Below are 14,505 nucleotides of genomic sequence, written 5' to 3' on the forward strand. Positions count from 1 at the left end.
GGAAGTCCGGGGACAGACTCTGGGAGCCAGAGTTCAAATCCTGCTTCCTAGCAGTGGTGTAACTGCAGCAGGTCAACCCCTGGAGCTCCAGTGCCCTTTCCTGTGCAGTGGGCAGAATGACAGTACCTGTCTCTCAGGGCTGTTAGAAGGGAGTGGTTCTCAAACTTGAAGGGAGTGGTTCTCAAACTTGAATCTCCTGGAGGGCTTGATGAAAAACAGACTGTGGGGCCCCTCCCTCCAAATTTCTGGTTCAGTAGGTCTGGGGCAGGGCTGGGATTCTGCCTTTATAATGAGTTCCCAGGGGATGCTCATGGTGCCATCCCAGACCACACTTTGTTTTTTTGTTTGTTTAAGTTAGGGTTTCTCTGTCGCCCAGGCTGGAGTGCAGTGGCATAAACATGGCTCACAGCAACCTCGACTTCCTGTGCTCAAGCCATCCTCTCACCTCAGCCTTCTGAGTAGCTGGAACTACAGGTGTAAGCCACCATGGCCGGCTAATTTTTTATTTCTTTTTGGAGATGGGATCTGACTATGTTGCTCAGGCTAGTCTCGAACTCCTGGCCTCAAGTGATCCCTCCTGCCTCAGCTTCCCAAAGTGTTGGGATTACAGGCGTGAGCCGTCATGCCCGGCCCCAGACCACACTTTGAGAACCGCTGTTACAGGTTCAAGGAGTTCATAAATGTGGCTACTTATAACAGGGCCTGGCACAGATGGAATGGAGTAAGTATTCAATAAATGTTACACTTATTGCATAAAAATAGAGGGAAAAAAGTAACTCGTGTAGTGAGTACCAAGTACGTACGTACTGAGCTCTGTGCCAAGATCTGATGTTCATTTTATTCTCACAGTGACTCCATGAGGTGGAGACAAAGATGTACACGCCTGAGGCTACCCAGCAGGGAGGCAGACGCCAGGCCTGACCCCTGGGGTCTCCACATTTAGATGCAAAGTCCTAACCCCCTCAGGACCCCACCACAGCCCATTCAGGCTGATGGTTTGTTGGATCCCTGTTTTACAGATGAGGAAATGAGCTTGGAGGCAAAGTCCCTGGTCCAGATAGAACGCAGGTCCACCTCACTGAAACCTTGTCCTGGTTCCAGAGTGAGTGTATGGGGTAAAAAGACACCTTTGGCGTGTCACACCTCTGGCTATAAGAATCATCCTAACTGATGGCTTGGGGCAGGGGACTGGAGGAGGGATTGGAGAGTGGATCAGGAGTGTCATAGGAGGCAGAGCCAGCCCCTCTTACCCTCTAGCTGTGTGATCATGGCAAGGTACCCATGCTGAGCCTCAGTCTTCTGTATCTGTAACATGGGTATAATAATACCACCTATAGGAAGAATTAAATGAGCTAATGTTAGTAAAGTGCTTAGAATGCTTAGAACAGCACCAAGCCCATACATAGTAGGTGCTCACTGAACATAGCTTATAGGGCTGTGAGGTGCCTCCTGTCCAGTGCTGAGGCCTGTCCTCACTGTGCCTTCACCTACCATCCCCCACCAGTGGAAGGGCCCGGAACAGCAAGACGGTTATTCTCTGCAGGGGAATTTCACAGCTCAGGAGGCGCTGGCATAAAAGTCTAGACCACAGAGGTGTCGGATGTCCCTGGCTCCCTGCCCCTCTGCCATGGTCCTGCCCAACACCCTAGCTCCTCTTGTCTGGCAGGACTGGGCCAGGGGGATTCTGAGACCTTACCCCACCCAGAATTGGAGGCTAGGACCTAGGTAGTGACCCTTCAGCTGAGAGTCTCACTCCCACCCTGGTCCTGACAGACCAGAACTCCCACCTCCATTTTCTCCATTTGGCAGAACCTACTGGTAGGACAGGCCACTTACCACTGCTGGGGCAGGATTCCACATCCATCCTAGGCCAGCTACATGACTGTGGGCAAGGGAGTGGCCCTCCCGTCCTTAGTTTCTTCATCTGTGAAATGGGGATAATAGAACTCACTGAAGATTTGGGGCAGTAGAAGTGGGTTCAGCAAATCCCAAGGGCTTAGTGAACATTGACTTTCATTTATTTGTTTGACAAATATTGATTGAGTACCTGCAATGTGCCAGGAACAGTTCAAGGTGCAAGAGACATGGTGGTACACAAGACAGTGTCCTCACCTGGGGGATTTTTAAAAATTTATTTTTATTTTTTATTTTTTAGACAGTCTCATTCTGTCGCCAGGCTGGAGGGCAGTGGCGTGATCTCGGCTCACTGCAACCTCCACCTCCTGGGTTCAAGCGATTCTCCTGCCTCAGCTTCCCGAGTAGCTGGGATTACAGGCACACGCCACCATGCCCAGCTAATTTTTGTATTTTTAGTAGAGATGGGGTTTCACCATGTTGGCCAGGATGGTCTCGATCTCTTGACCTCATGATCCGCCCACCTCAGCCTCCCAGCATGCTGTCATTACACGCCTGAGCTACCGCGCCTGGCCTTTTTTTTTTTTTTTTGAGAGGGAGTTTCGCTCTTGTTGTCCAGGGTTTACAGGTGCCCACCACCACTCCCGGCTAATTTTTTGGTATTTTTAGTAGAGATGGGGTTTCACCATATTGGTCAGGCTGGTCCCGAACTCCTGCTCTCAGGTGATCTTCCCCGCCCCCCCGCCCTTGGCCTCCCAAAGTGCTGGGAAGGCGACGGGTGGCTCATACCTGTAATCCCAGCATTTGGAAGGCTGATGCGGACGGATCATCCGAGGGCAGGCGTTCCAGACGAGCCTGACCAACATGGTGAAACCCTGTCTCTACTAAAAAATTTAAAAAGTAGCCAGGCATGATGGTTCGCACCTGTACTCCCAGCTGCTCCGGAGGTTGTGGCAGGAGAATCTCTTGAACCCGGGAGGCAGAGGTTGCAGTGAGCCGAGATCACGCCACTGTACTTCATCCTGGGCAACAGAGCCAGACCCTGTCTAAGAAAAAAAACAAAAACAAAATGTCAGGTAGTGAGGCTGCTATGAAAAACATTCAACAAGAGTAAAGGAGGTCAAGTTAGGAGCCGGGGAGGCAGTTTGCCCTGAAGCGACACAAGACCTAACGAAGGTGACATTGGAGCCATGGAGGCGGAGGGAGAGTGTCAGGGCAGCAGGGAGAGCAGGGGTAGAGGGGAGGGCAGGGGCCAAGGTCCCGAGGCAGGAATGGGTTCCCTGTGTTGGGAACAGCAGGAGGGCCTGAACAGCCAGAGTGGAGTGGGAGGAAAGAGGGGTAGAAGGTGACATCAGGGACATAAAGGGGTGCAGGGGATTGTAGGGGTCATCCTCCTGAAACAGCACCTCCAGATCCCCGGGGCTGCTTCTGCCCAGGGTGCCCCGCCTGCTTGGGTGAGGTCTGGATTGTAGCTGTAGTCTTAGCTTGACGGCCCCCACCTTCCTCTAATGCCTATTTGGGGGTCCCTGCACAGTGACCCCCAGGCCTGGATATCAGGGCTCTGAGGGGAGATCACTCGGAGGTTCGCTTCCTTGAACTCCTAAGGATGACCTCCATGATTTGAAATCGGAAACCCGGCCCCCAAACTGCGCTCCAAGTCCTCTTGTGACTCTGGGGGTGACCTTTCCAGACTCCCTGGGAAGGTGGCGGGGTGGTCCTCAGAGCCCCAGCGGAGTCGGAGACACCCGGACCATCCGCCGCGTTCCCAGAAGCCGCTGTCCCTGCGCCACCCGGAGAGGCCCGTGCAGCGGCCGCTTCCCGGGCCGCTGCGGCAAAGGCTGGGCGACCGCGCCCTCCCCCCGCGGTGATTCATCCCGCCCCCTCCCTCTCCTCCCTCCTCCCTCCCTAGGCCGCCGCCGCCGTCGCTGCAGTGCGCAGGAGACGGCGGTCCGCGCCCGAGCGCGCCCGAGCCGAAGCGGGACCTGGGTCGGTGCACCTAGCGGATGTGCCCGGCTGTGCGCGCCAGCGCAGCAGCCCGAGCAGCGGCCGCCGCCCGCGCGGCGGGGATGCCCGGACGCCGGGCCCCGGGGCTGGGCCCCCGGCGGTAACCGGAGCGGGGGGGCCGCGCCCCCCCTCTTCCCCCCTCGCCGGTCCCAGAGCCGCAGCTGCTGCGCCCGCGCGCTCCCGGGGACATTCTAACCGCCGCCGGGTCCCGCCGCCTCTCGCCCCGCTATTAATACCGGCGGCCCGGGAGGGGGGCGCAGCACGCGCCGCGCAGCCATGGGGAGGCTGCTGGCCTTAGTGGTCGGCGCGGCACTGGGTGAGTGCACAGGGGGCGCGCGCGGCCGGGGGCACCGCGGGGTCGCTTGGTGGGGCGGCGGGAGTGGCGCTCGGGACTCGGAGCAGCCGCGCGAGGGCCGCCCCCGGCCCAACCCCGGGCCCCGCCAAGTCAGCTTCAGAAGTTGTGCGCGCGGGAGCCGGGCTTGGGGAGGGCGGTGGAGGTGCGGGTGGGCTCCAGCGGGCGGGGGCCGGGCTGGCACAGCCTGGCGGCTGCAGGCGCCCAGCCGGGGGCGAGAAAACGCGGAGTCAGCTGCTCCCGTAGCCCCGCAGGCTGCAATGTGACACCCACAGCCGCGGGAGGGGGGTGGGGGGAAGGCGGCGCCCGGAGACTGGGACAGGAAAGACGGAGGGACAGGGAGAGATGGAGACGGGAGGAAGGGGGCGAGAGACAGAGAAGGACTCAGAGCGCACCTGAGTGGTCCGCTGGGAGGCTGGGGACGTGGGGGTCAAGGGGGAGACGGAGACAGAGAGAGGGGTATTGGAGACAGAGAGAGAGAAAGAAAAAGAAAGAGAGTTAAGAGACTGAGCGCGATAGAGAAAGGGAAACTTGAGAGAGGCAGAAGGAGATGGAGAGAAGAGAGAGGGAGATGGGGGTGCCCGTGAACACCGGGAGAGAATCTGGCATGGAGTTTTAGAAGGGATAGACGTGGAAAGGTGGAAAGGGATTAGGAGAGGTCTCCTTCTGAGCCCAGAGAGTGGACACAAAGTGGAGGGACCTTCAGAGAGATCCCTGAGAGGGACAAAGATGGGAGGGACTGAGACAGAGGCCCTCAGGGAGTCTGAAAGGGACCGCAGCAGGGGCGGATGGATGAGAAGTCCTGAGGATCAGGAGACAAGGACAGCACAGGGCTGCAGCAGAAGAGACACCGCGTTAGCTACAGAGTGCTGGGAGGCAGGAAGGAGGTGCCAGGTAAGAGAGTGAAGGAATTCTAAGACTGGAATTCCATGGGGTGCAAAGGCCCTGGGGCAGGAGAGAGCTCAGGAAAGCTTTGAGTAGTGGATGGGGTTGGGGTGGGAAGAGCTCTAGAGGCGAGGACCCTGGGGAAGAGGGGATGATGGAAGCAGGAGAGGCTGGGGAGGGGATGGCTCACACAGGGGCTTGTGGGGCTGGGAAGAGGGGCTGAGTGTGGATCAGCCCCAATTCCAGTGCCCACCTCCCCGGAATCCCCCACCCCCAGACCTTCTTTTCTCCCAACCCGTTTCTCCTGGAGCTAGCTGGTTTTGCAATTTAATGGTGAAAACGACTGCCACCTTGAACTTCTAACTTAGCTGGAAGTGTCATTCTACCACCTAGGTGCTTGGGTTCCTCCAGCAAGGGACTTTCTGAGGAAGGGGCACTCGGGTAGCAAAAAGTCTGAGTTACTGGCAATGTTGACAGTCCCTATGGGGCCTCCCATGTACAAGGCCCTACCTAATGTATGAAAATGGGCCCAGCCAATGCTGGAAGCAGAGGACGATTTCTTTCAACAAGAGAGAGGGAAACTGAGACCCAGAGACGAATGACTTGCTGAGGTCACACAGTGAGTGACAGGGCTTAGCCTGGCATCCAGTCCCATCTGCTGGTAATCATTGAGGGGGGAACAGATGGTTTGTGAGGGGTCTGGCATTGCTTAGGGCAATGGGTGCCTCTGCCTGACCTGAGCCTGCTGTCCCCACAGTGTCCTCAGCCTGGGGGGGCTGCGTGGAGGTGGACTCGGAGACCGAGGCCGTGTATGGGATGACCTTCAAAATTCTTTGCATCTCCTGCAAGCGCCGCAGCGAGACCACCGCTGAGACCTTCACCGAGTGGACCTTCCGCCAGAAGGGCACTGAGGAGTTTGTCAAGGTGTGCGGGTGCCGGGCACGGGTGTGGGATGGCGGGAATCCGCGTGTCGGAGGCAGTGGGGCTGGATCTCAGGGAGGGGGCTTGTTTGTTTGTTTTAATAATATGCTGTGATTGCTGACCTGGATTCAGATTCTGGCTCTGCCAGTGGCCTGCTGGTGACCTTGGCCAAATCAGTGAGCCTCTCTGAAAGTCAGTTTCCTCCTCAGTAAAGATGGGGTGGCAGTGGTCTCTAGCCCATAGGTTTGCGTGAGGACCGAATGCATTGACGCACCTGGCACATGGTTGGCACGAAATAAATGTCAATGGACTTATGTGGCACCAGCAAACAATGTCTCGGATAGTCATTACAGAGGGAAGACAGAACTTTTTTCTTTTTTTTTTAACCTCCTTTGAAATACTTGTGTATTTTGCATTACATATGGGAGAGGGAACCATAAACTTCGATGACATGCTGGAGAATTGGGGTCTCCAGCTGCGAGGATCAGACTGCCCTGTCCCTGCTGGAGGAGTGTATCTGGTGGCTGGGAAAGAACTGCAGAGAATGATGGCCTAGAGGCCAGATGGGGCTTGAGAGGATGACTGAGGAACATGTGTGTGCACATGTGCATCTCGGCTGGAGGCAAAAGCGGGGTCTGGATGACTCCAGGCATGATCCTAGCCCCCGCCCCCCCACCCCTGTGCCCTCTCTGCCTGAGGTCAAGGTGTCTGAGCCCATCTATGTACCATCTGTGTGGGTGTCACGGCAGGGGAGAGAATCAGGGTCAGGTGAGGGAAGAGAGGCCCAGGCAGCGACACCTCCCCCTCCCTGGCTACCCCTAGATCCTGCGCTATGAGAATGAGGTGTTGCAGCTGGAGGAGGACGAGCGCTTCGAGGGCCGCGTGGTGTGGAACGGCAGCCGGGGCACCAAGGACCTGCAGGATCTGTCTATCTTCATCACCAACGTCACCTACAACCACTCGGGCGACTACGAGTGCCACGTCTACCGCCTGCTCTTCTTCGAAAACTACGAGCACAACACCAGCGTTGTCAAGAAGATCCACATTGAGGTAGTGGACAAAGGTGAGTTGGGCGCTGCCTGCCCCTTTGCCGTCACCCACCGGCGAGCCAGATGGAGGGACAGATGGCAGGTAGCGGACAGGACAGGCTGGCTCTGTGCCTGGCCAGCCATCCGCCCACAGCAGCGGCCTGGGGGAAGAGGGGAGCAGCCTCTCCCGCCCACTCCAGCTCTGGCCTCTGTTTCCCTCCAGCCCACGGAGAGGTCAAAGCATGCATCTCCCCCACAGATGCTCCGGGTACAGAACCCAGCTCTGTCACCTGTGCTGCATGATCTCTGGCAGGTGCCTTCTGTCTCTGAGCCAAAGGGTTGTCCTGGGCTCGCCCAGGATAATAATCTGATGTGTTTCTCGGGGTGTAGTTTGAGCCATTATTCCATCACGGGCGTCATGAGGATTGAGCAACTGCAGGCACATGCCCGGCTTCCAGAAGAGCCTTGCACGTGGTGGTGAGGGTGGCGGTTCTTACTGTTTGAGTAACTCAGCCCTGCTGCCCTCTGTCGTGATGAGACAAGAGAGCGTGCCACCTAGAGCAGAGGTCCGCACACCCCTCTGCACTCCTGCCACAGGGGAGCCGTGCTGGCCTGCAGAGTCTCACTCAACACCTCTGAGGCGGGCCCAGGGGTCCTTTCTAAAACTCTCAGGTGAGGCAGTGTGGGGCCACAGGTGTGGGGCCCACCCTCTGAGCAGCAAGGATCTACAGCGCTTTCGGATGTCTCATCATTTTGCCTCAGCTGCCCTGGACTCCTTGTTTGAGGGAGGTCCACCCCTTCTCTGAACCATCTTCTGCTCAGCATCAATTGCAATTGTCCAGGGCCCTGTGGCCACTGGCTTAGAGGCGGGGAGATAGCCCAGGTTTGAACCAGCTACAAGCCGTGGCAGGAAGGTCTCTCAGGGCCACGGCACACACATCCTCATGGGCAACATGCACTGCCCGTCTTTTCCGTGAGATGAATGCCGGCCTCAGTGCCTTACAAGGAGTTCCTTAGTGAATCCTCTCCCCGCCCTCGGGGTAGGGGCTCTTCCTATCCCCATTTTACAGATGAGAAAACCACGGTTCAGGGAGGGAAAGTTATGTGGCCAAAGTCATGTGATTGGGAGCTGGACTTGAACCCAGAGGAGCTTGGGTGACTGTGTTTCCGTTCTTGGCATGATTCACTGTACTCTGTGATCAGCCAGAGCCTGTGGGTTTCTTTTTATAATGAGCATTTTTACGTTTATTGTCAAAGTGGTGTAGCCAAATGCAATTCAGCAGGCATGTCTGAGCCACTCTGGTGTTCGTCATGCTGCTGGGGGGTGGGGGTCAGCCGCAGACGTGGACGATGGAGCCCCACCCGCGGAGTTGCTGTGACAAAGACGCCCCCGGTACTGGGGCTTTACAAAACCTGTTATTGCTCTTGCAAATCTGTAGAGGTGAGATGGGAGAGGGTGGGAGGCCCCAGGGCACTGTTCAGCCACCTAGGTGCTTTCCATCTTGTTATTGGCAATTGGCCAGGGTGTTGTGTCCTCTGTACACCATGACCCAGTAGAGCCTCTCTCTTTTTTTTTTTTTAATTTACATTTTTATTTTTTGATATAGAGTTTTGCTCTTGGTGCCCAGGCTGGAGTGCAATGGCATGATCTCGGCTCACTGCAACCTCCACCTCCCGGGTTCAAGTGATTCTCCTGCTTCGGCCTCCCGAGTAGCTGGGATTACAGGCATGCGCCACCACGCCCAGCTAATTTTTGTATTTTTAGTAGATACGGGGTTTCCCCACATTGGCCAGGCTGGTCTCGAACTCCTGACCTTAGGTGATGATCCACCTGCCTTGGCCTCCCAAAGTGCTGGGATTACAGGCATGAGCCACTGCACCCGGCCTGAGCCTCTCTTTTTTAGGATTGTCCACTGTTATCACACTACATCCAAGAGCCCGTATTTTTACCAGCATTTACCGTTGTATGCAGTTCCTTATGTTGGCCCTGCAGAGTTTGTTTTCTGTACTATCCACCCAGTTCTAGTGTTTTTTACCCACCATATGTAGTATTGCCTTTTAAACATCACCCACTATATTATAGTATTTTATATTACCCACTATAGTATATTTTATATTACACAATATATTATACTATCATAATATTGCTAAACACAGCAGTTTTTTGTTTTTTGTTAAAGAGAGACCAAGTCTCACTCTGTTGCCCAGGCTGGGATACTGTGGCATAATCATAGCCCACTGCAGCCTCAAACTCCCCAAATCCAGCGATCCTCCTGCTTGAGCCTCCCAAGTAGCTGGGACTACAGGTGTGAGTCACTATGCCCAGCTATATATATATATATATATATATATATGTCTTTTTTTTGTAGAGACTGGATCTTGCTATGTTGCCCAGGATGGTCTTGAACTCCTGGCCTCAAACAATCTTCCCTCGTTGGCCGCCGTAAGGGCTGGGATTACAGGAGTGAGCCTCCACACCTGGCCTGCAGTATTTTTATTATAATCCATCATGCTAGAGTATTTTTAACATTCCCCACCATGGTGGGTATTTTTATTATCCACCATGCTGTGCTATAGTATTTTAAAAATCAATCCTATTGTAGCATTTAAAAATATTCCATTCTATACTATACTATATTCATCATCACCCCTGATACTACAGTATTTTTAACATGGCTCACTGTGCTACTGTATTTTTTCATTACCCACAATACCACAATATTATTTGTTAGCACTGCCTGCCATTCCTTATTATTATTATTTTTGTGATGGAGTCTCGCTCTGTCACCCAGGCAGGCTGGAGTGCAGTGGCACAATCTCAGCTCACCGCACCTCCCGGGCTCAAGCGATTCTCCTGCCTCAGCCTCCCAAGTAGGTGGGATTACAGGTGCACTCCACCATGCCCAGCTAATTTTTGTACTTGTAGTAGAGACGGGGTTTTACCATGTTGGCCAGGCTGGTCTCGAACTCCTGACCTCAGGTGATCACCCGCCTCAGCCTCCCAAAGTGCTGTGATTACAGGTGTGAGCTACTGTGCCCGGCCTATTATTATTATTATTATTTTGAGTCAGAGTCTCACTCTGTCGCCTAGACTGGAGTGCAGTGGCACGATCTTGGCTCATTGCAGCCTTTACCTCCCGAGTTCAAGCGATTCTCCTGCCTCAGCCTTCGAAGTAGCTGGGATTACGGGTGCATGCCACCATGCCTGGCTAATTCTTTTTTATTTTTAGTACAGATGGGGTTTCGCTATGTAGACCAGGCTGGTCTTGAACTCCTGGCCTCCATTGATTCACCCACCTTGGCCTCCCAAAATGCTGGGATGACACATGGGAGCCACCACACTGACCTTTTTATTATTTTTATCCACCATCTCGCTGCAGTTTCAATATTGCCTATCAACCTCTATTGCCTCCTGGTAATGACCCCTGAGGAACGAGCCATGTCATTTCCATAGGAGGAGGCGACGGGTCATGGTGGTGAGAACTTCACTGACCTGGAAGAGGTGAAGATGCTGGGAAGCTGCTGGGGGCTGCCCACTGGTGGTAGGAGCAGGCAGATGGGGACCCATGGGGACAGTAATCCTATTTTGGATCCACACAACATGAGTGGAAAATGCCTTGAGGCGCAGCAGTGTCTGAGGCGGGTGAGAAATCCGGCCTGCAGAGTTGCGGCTGGCCTTCAGATCTGCGGGCTGCCTGTGAGATGCCATGTTACCTAAACCCATTTGGGCACAGAGTTCCAGGAGCGGGGGCATGAATTCCGATGATGGGGCTTTATCCGGTGTGCATCCAGCTCAGAGTGGTTCCTGAGGCCAGCCACTGTGGGCAGCCAGGATGCGCTCGTCCTTGAGGTTTTCGGAGGCATCAAGGAGATGGTTGGATAAAGAATTTAGCACAGAGCTTGACTGACAGCAGGTGCCCACTACATGAGACACACTAATAATGTCTGTGGAGGCCGGGTGCAGTGGCTCATGCCTGTCATCCCAGCACTTTGGTGGGAAGATTTCTTGAGGCCAGGAGTTCAAGACCAGCCTGAGCAACACAGCGAGCCCTCATCTCTACCAAAAAAAAAAAAAAAAAAAAGGAAAAAATTCACGGAGCCTGGTGGTGCACACTTGTAGTCCCCACTGCTCAGGAGGCTGAGGCAGGAGATGGCTTGAGCTCAGGAGTTCCAGGCTGCAGTGAGCTATGACTGCATCACTGCGCTTCAGCCTGGGCAATAGAGCAAGACCCTGTCTCTTATAAAAATAAAGAAGTCTGTTGAAAAGAATGAATGAAGGAAGGAAGGAAGGAATGAGAAGGAAACCCTGTCCCAGCTCCTCCCACAGGGAAGCTGGGGCAGGCAGGGGGAGCATCCAGCCCCACTCCCTCCCTCACTCTGGCCCAGAAAGCACTGGTGCCATCTGCACAGGGTGGAGCCACAGAAAGTGCCCCACTCGCAGCAGAGGGAGGCCATTTGAGGACAGCAGGGAAAATGGGATCTCAGCCATCCAGGAGGGGGCCAGAGATGTGGGATGGACACCTAGGAAATCCAGCCGAGGACACCAGAGTGGCTTTTGACTCTGGTCCCCTGGCTGAACGCGTTCCCTTTACAGTTTAAATTTAGGCTCAAGGAGAAGCTGGCAATTGGCGGGGCCAGTGCTGTAGAGAGAATGTAGAGTTTCCGGAAAATAGCCAGCACTTCAGCAGTGCTGACTATGTGCTCATCCAAGCATGTTACGGATGTTAACTCATTTCCTCTCCCAGCAACCCTGTGAGAGGGTCTGTGTATTCCCACCTCCATTTTACAGAGGCTCAGAGGGGTGCAGTCCTTTGCCTGAGGTCACACAGCTAGTAAGAGGCAGAGCCGGGATTTGAACCCTGGCAGTCTGGCCCCAGAGCCCTGGCTGTTAACCACTAGGCTTTACTGCCCCAGTTATAATAACATTCATAAAAGTGAACCTTCATTGAATGCTATTTATAGATCAAGCACTATTCTAATGATTTTAAAGCATATTTAATTCTCACAGCACTCTGATGAAGGAAGTATTAATTGTACAATTGAAGAAACAGAGGCGGCTGGGCGCGGTGGCTCAAGCCTGTAATCCCAGCACTTTGGGAGGCCGAGACGGGCGGATCACGAGGTCAGGAGATCAAGACCATCCTGGCTAATCTGGTGAAACCCCGTCTCTACTAAAAAATACAAAAAACTAGCCGGGCGAGGTGGCGGGCGCCTGTAGTCCCAGCTACTTGGGAGGCTGAGGCAGGAGAATGGCGTAAACCCGGGAGGTGGAGCTTGCAGTGAGCTGAGATCCAGCCACTGCACTCCAGCCTGGGCGACAGAGCGAGACTCCGTCTCAAAAAAAAAAAAAAGGCCCAGAGACACTGAGTCACTTGCCCAAGGTCACACAGCTGGCCAGTGGCAGAGCCAGCCTTTGAACCAGAGCCTTCTGGTTGCAGAGCTACGGCTTTTAGGCACTGTGCTGAGGGCCTCTGGAATAACACAGATGTGCCCTCGAGTTACACAGGGAGGCAGGTTGAGGGTGACGCCCACCAGGCCCACCCAAGGCTGGGCATTAATAATCACAGTGCATACACCAGGCCCAGGGAGGTCGAGCCACTTGCCCAAGCTCACACAGCAAGCTCACAGCACACTCAGGCTGTCATGCAGTCTGGGCTACCCCCTTAACCCTGCCTGGCCCCTGCAGCCAACAGAGACATGGCATCCATCGTGTCTGAGATCATGATGTATGTGCTCATCGTCGTGTTGACCATATGGCTCGTGGCAGAGATGGTTTACTGCTACAAGAAGATCGCTGCCGCCACGGAGACTGCTGCACAAGAGAACGCGTGAGTGGGGTGGCTGCGAGGAGTGAGGGCACACAGGGCAGCTTCGCACTTGCCAGAGAGGAACACCCGGAGCCAGGCGGGGAGGAGGCAGTGGAGCGGCCCAGGGCGCCATCTCTCAGCACCATCCAGAGGGGAGCGCTCCCTGTCAGACATGGGATAGGGGTGTCAGACCCAGTCCCTTCCTCCCTCAAACCCAGGAGCCCAGGCTCCCAGCCAGATTCCTCAAAGACCCTGAGGAGTCCACCCGTAGCCCCTTCCTCTAGCTAAGGAGCCCTGTGTACTTGGGGTGGAGCCCGCTACCTTCCCCCATCCCCTGGGGGTTGGGTCGGTCTGATAATGGGGTCACTGTATACCTGGCCTTTCCCCCACAGCTCGGAATACCTGGCCATCACTTCCGAAAGCAAAGAGAACTGCACGGGCGTCCAGGTGGCCGAATAGCCCCAGTAAGGCGGATGCGCGGGCAGAGGAGAAGGGGATTGGGAGGGGCCGAAGTCCCCCAGGTCCCTAATTCCCCCTCTCTTGTTCCCCTTCAGGCCCTGGGCCCCGCCTCAAGGAAGAGCCAGCCCTAATGGGGACTCTCCAGGCACCGCCTGCGCCCAGTGTGGGGGTGGCCACTCCTGGGCCCCGGAAAGCCTGAGTCCTGCCGACGGAGCCGCTGGGGTGGGAGGGGCAGGGGGATTGGCTCGCACCCCCGCCTTGGCCTCCTCCAGCTCCTGCCCCGCCGGCCGCGCACCGCCATGCATGATGGGTAAAGCAATACTGCCGCTGCCCCCACCCTGCTTCTGCTGCCTGTTTGGGGAGGGGGGCGGTGAGGTGGGGGCAGCGGCCCCGCACCCCTCCTCCTTGCTGATTTGCACACATTGGCCGCTTCAGACCTGCACTTCTGGGGCCAGCCCCTCCCCGCCTCCTCCCTGCCCGGCGGCAGGGATCGCGATGATGGGCTGGAGCAGTCTGGGGCAGGGGGTTCTGGGACCCACTCCGACTCCCCTTCCCCGGCATCATTTCCTCTCCCGCTTCCTCCGGCTGGACCTGGGGTCCCCCCTCCCTGTAATGCACTCCTGCCCCGGCCCAACCTCGCCCTCTCTCACCAGCCTTGAACTGTGGCCACCTAGAAAGGGGCCCTTTCAGCCTCGTCTCTCTTTACAGAAGTAGTTTTGTTCATGAAATAAAGACTCTTGGACTTGATGCATAGTTTCGAGTGTGAGCCCCGTCACCTTCCCCCCATCCCCGTCCCCGAATCCTAGAGCCCGCTTTCCAGGGACCCTACCCGAGGGTCCACAGGTGAAGACACTAATGTCTGATCCGTGTCGGGGTTGGGGGAGCCATTCGCTCGGCGGGGACCATGAGGGGTGAGGGAGAGTAGAACGGAGCCAGGAAGCGAGGGGGTGCTGTGGAGGGAAGAGAATGGAGGCAGATGCTGGGGTGCAGGGGTGGCATGGGGTGTGCGGTGTGCCCAGCAGTGTGGGTCTCTGGAGAGGTGGGCGCTGGAGAGAAGGAGAGGGAAGGAGAGACAGGTATGGATGGAAAAGCAGAGGAAGCCAGGCTAAACCAGCGTGTCCCAGTGAGGGGCCCTGGGCTGAGTGGAGGAAATGGGTGCGGTGGAGATGGGTTTGGCTGGGCACAGCGGGCACGT

The 14,505-nt window shown here is 55.8% G+C and overlaps 1 protein-coding gene and 1 long non-coding RNA gene across 5 annotated transcripts; one reads left to right on the forward strand and one right to left on the reverse strand.

The window, feature by feature from the left end:
* Positions 1–812: 812 nt before the first annotated feature.
* On the reverse strand, positions 813–3,693 carry LOC102119817 (uncharacterized). The gene is made up of 4 exons (XR_012427444.1): positions 3,261–3,693; positions 2,644–2,900; positions 1,837–1,924; positions 813–1,331 (listed from the first exon to the last, which is right to left on the reverse strand). It is a non-coding gene; the product is annotated as an uncharacterized lncRNA (long non-coding RNA).
* An 88-nt stretch (positions 3,694–3,781) lies between these two features.
* Positions 3,782–14,057, forward strand: SCN1B (sodium voltage-gated channel beta subunit 1). 4 transcript variants are annotated; one of them, XM_005588812.4, is made up of 6 exons: positions 3,782–4,174; positions 5,853–6,019; positions 6,839–7,079; positions 12,731–12,872; positions 13,244–13,315; positions 13,406–14,057. In XM_005588812.4, exons 1-5 carry the CDS (start codon positions 4,135–4,137, stop codon positions 13,308–13,310), a joined length of 657 nt encoding a protein of 218 aa, XP_005588869.1. In that variant the 5' UTR covers positions 3,782–4,134; the 3' UTR covers positions 13,311–13,315; positions 13,406–14,057. The 4 variants fall into 4 exon arrangements, with proteins under 4 accessions (XP_005588869.1, XP_045236348.1, XP_065392518.1 ...); XM_065536446.1 differs by lacking the exon at positions 3,782–4,174 and adding an exon at positions 5,005–5,104; XM_045380413.2 differs by lacking the exon at positions 13,244–13,315.
* Positions 14,058–14,505: the final 448 nt, after the last annotated feature.

The sequence above is a fragment of the Macaca fascicularis genome, chromosome 19 (assembly GCF_037993035.2).
Source record: "Macaca fascicularis isolate 582-1 chromosome 19, T2T-MFA8v1.1".
NCBI lineage: Eukaryota > Metazoa > Chordata > Mammalia > Primates > Cercopithecidae > Macaca > Macaca fascicularis.

Coding starts and splice junctions, on each gene's coding strand:
- SCN1B (XM_045380413.2), top strand. CDS start 4,135: ATGGGGAGGCTGCTGGCCTTAGTGGTCGGCGCGGCACTGG. Junction 4,175..5,852: donor AGTGGTCGGCGCGGCACTGG/GTGAGTGCACAG, acceptor CTGTCCCCACAG/TGTCCTCAGCCTGGGGGGGC. Junction 6,020..6,838: donor GCACTGAGGAGTTTGTCAAG/GTGTGCGGGTGC, acceptor GGCTACCCCTAG/ATCCTGCGCTATGAGAATGA.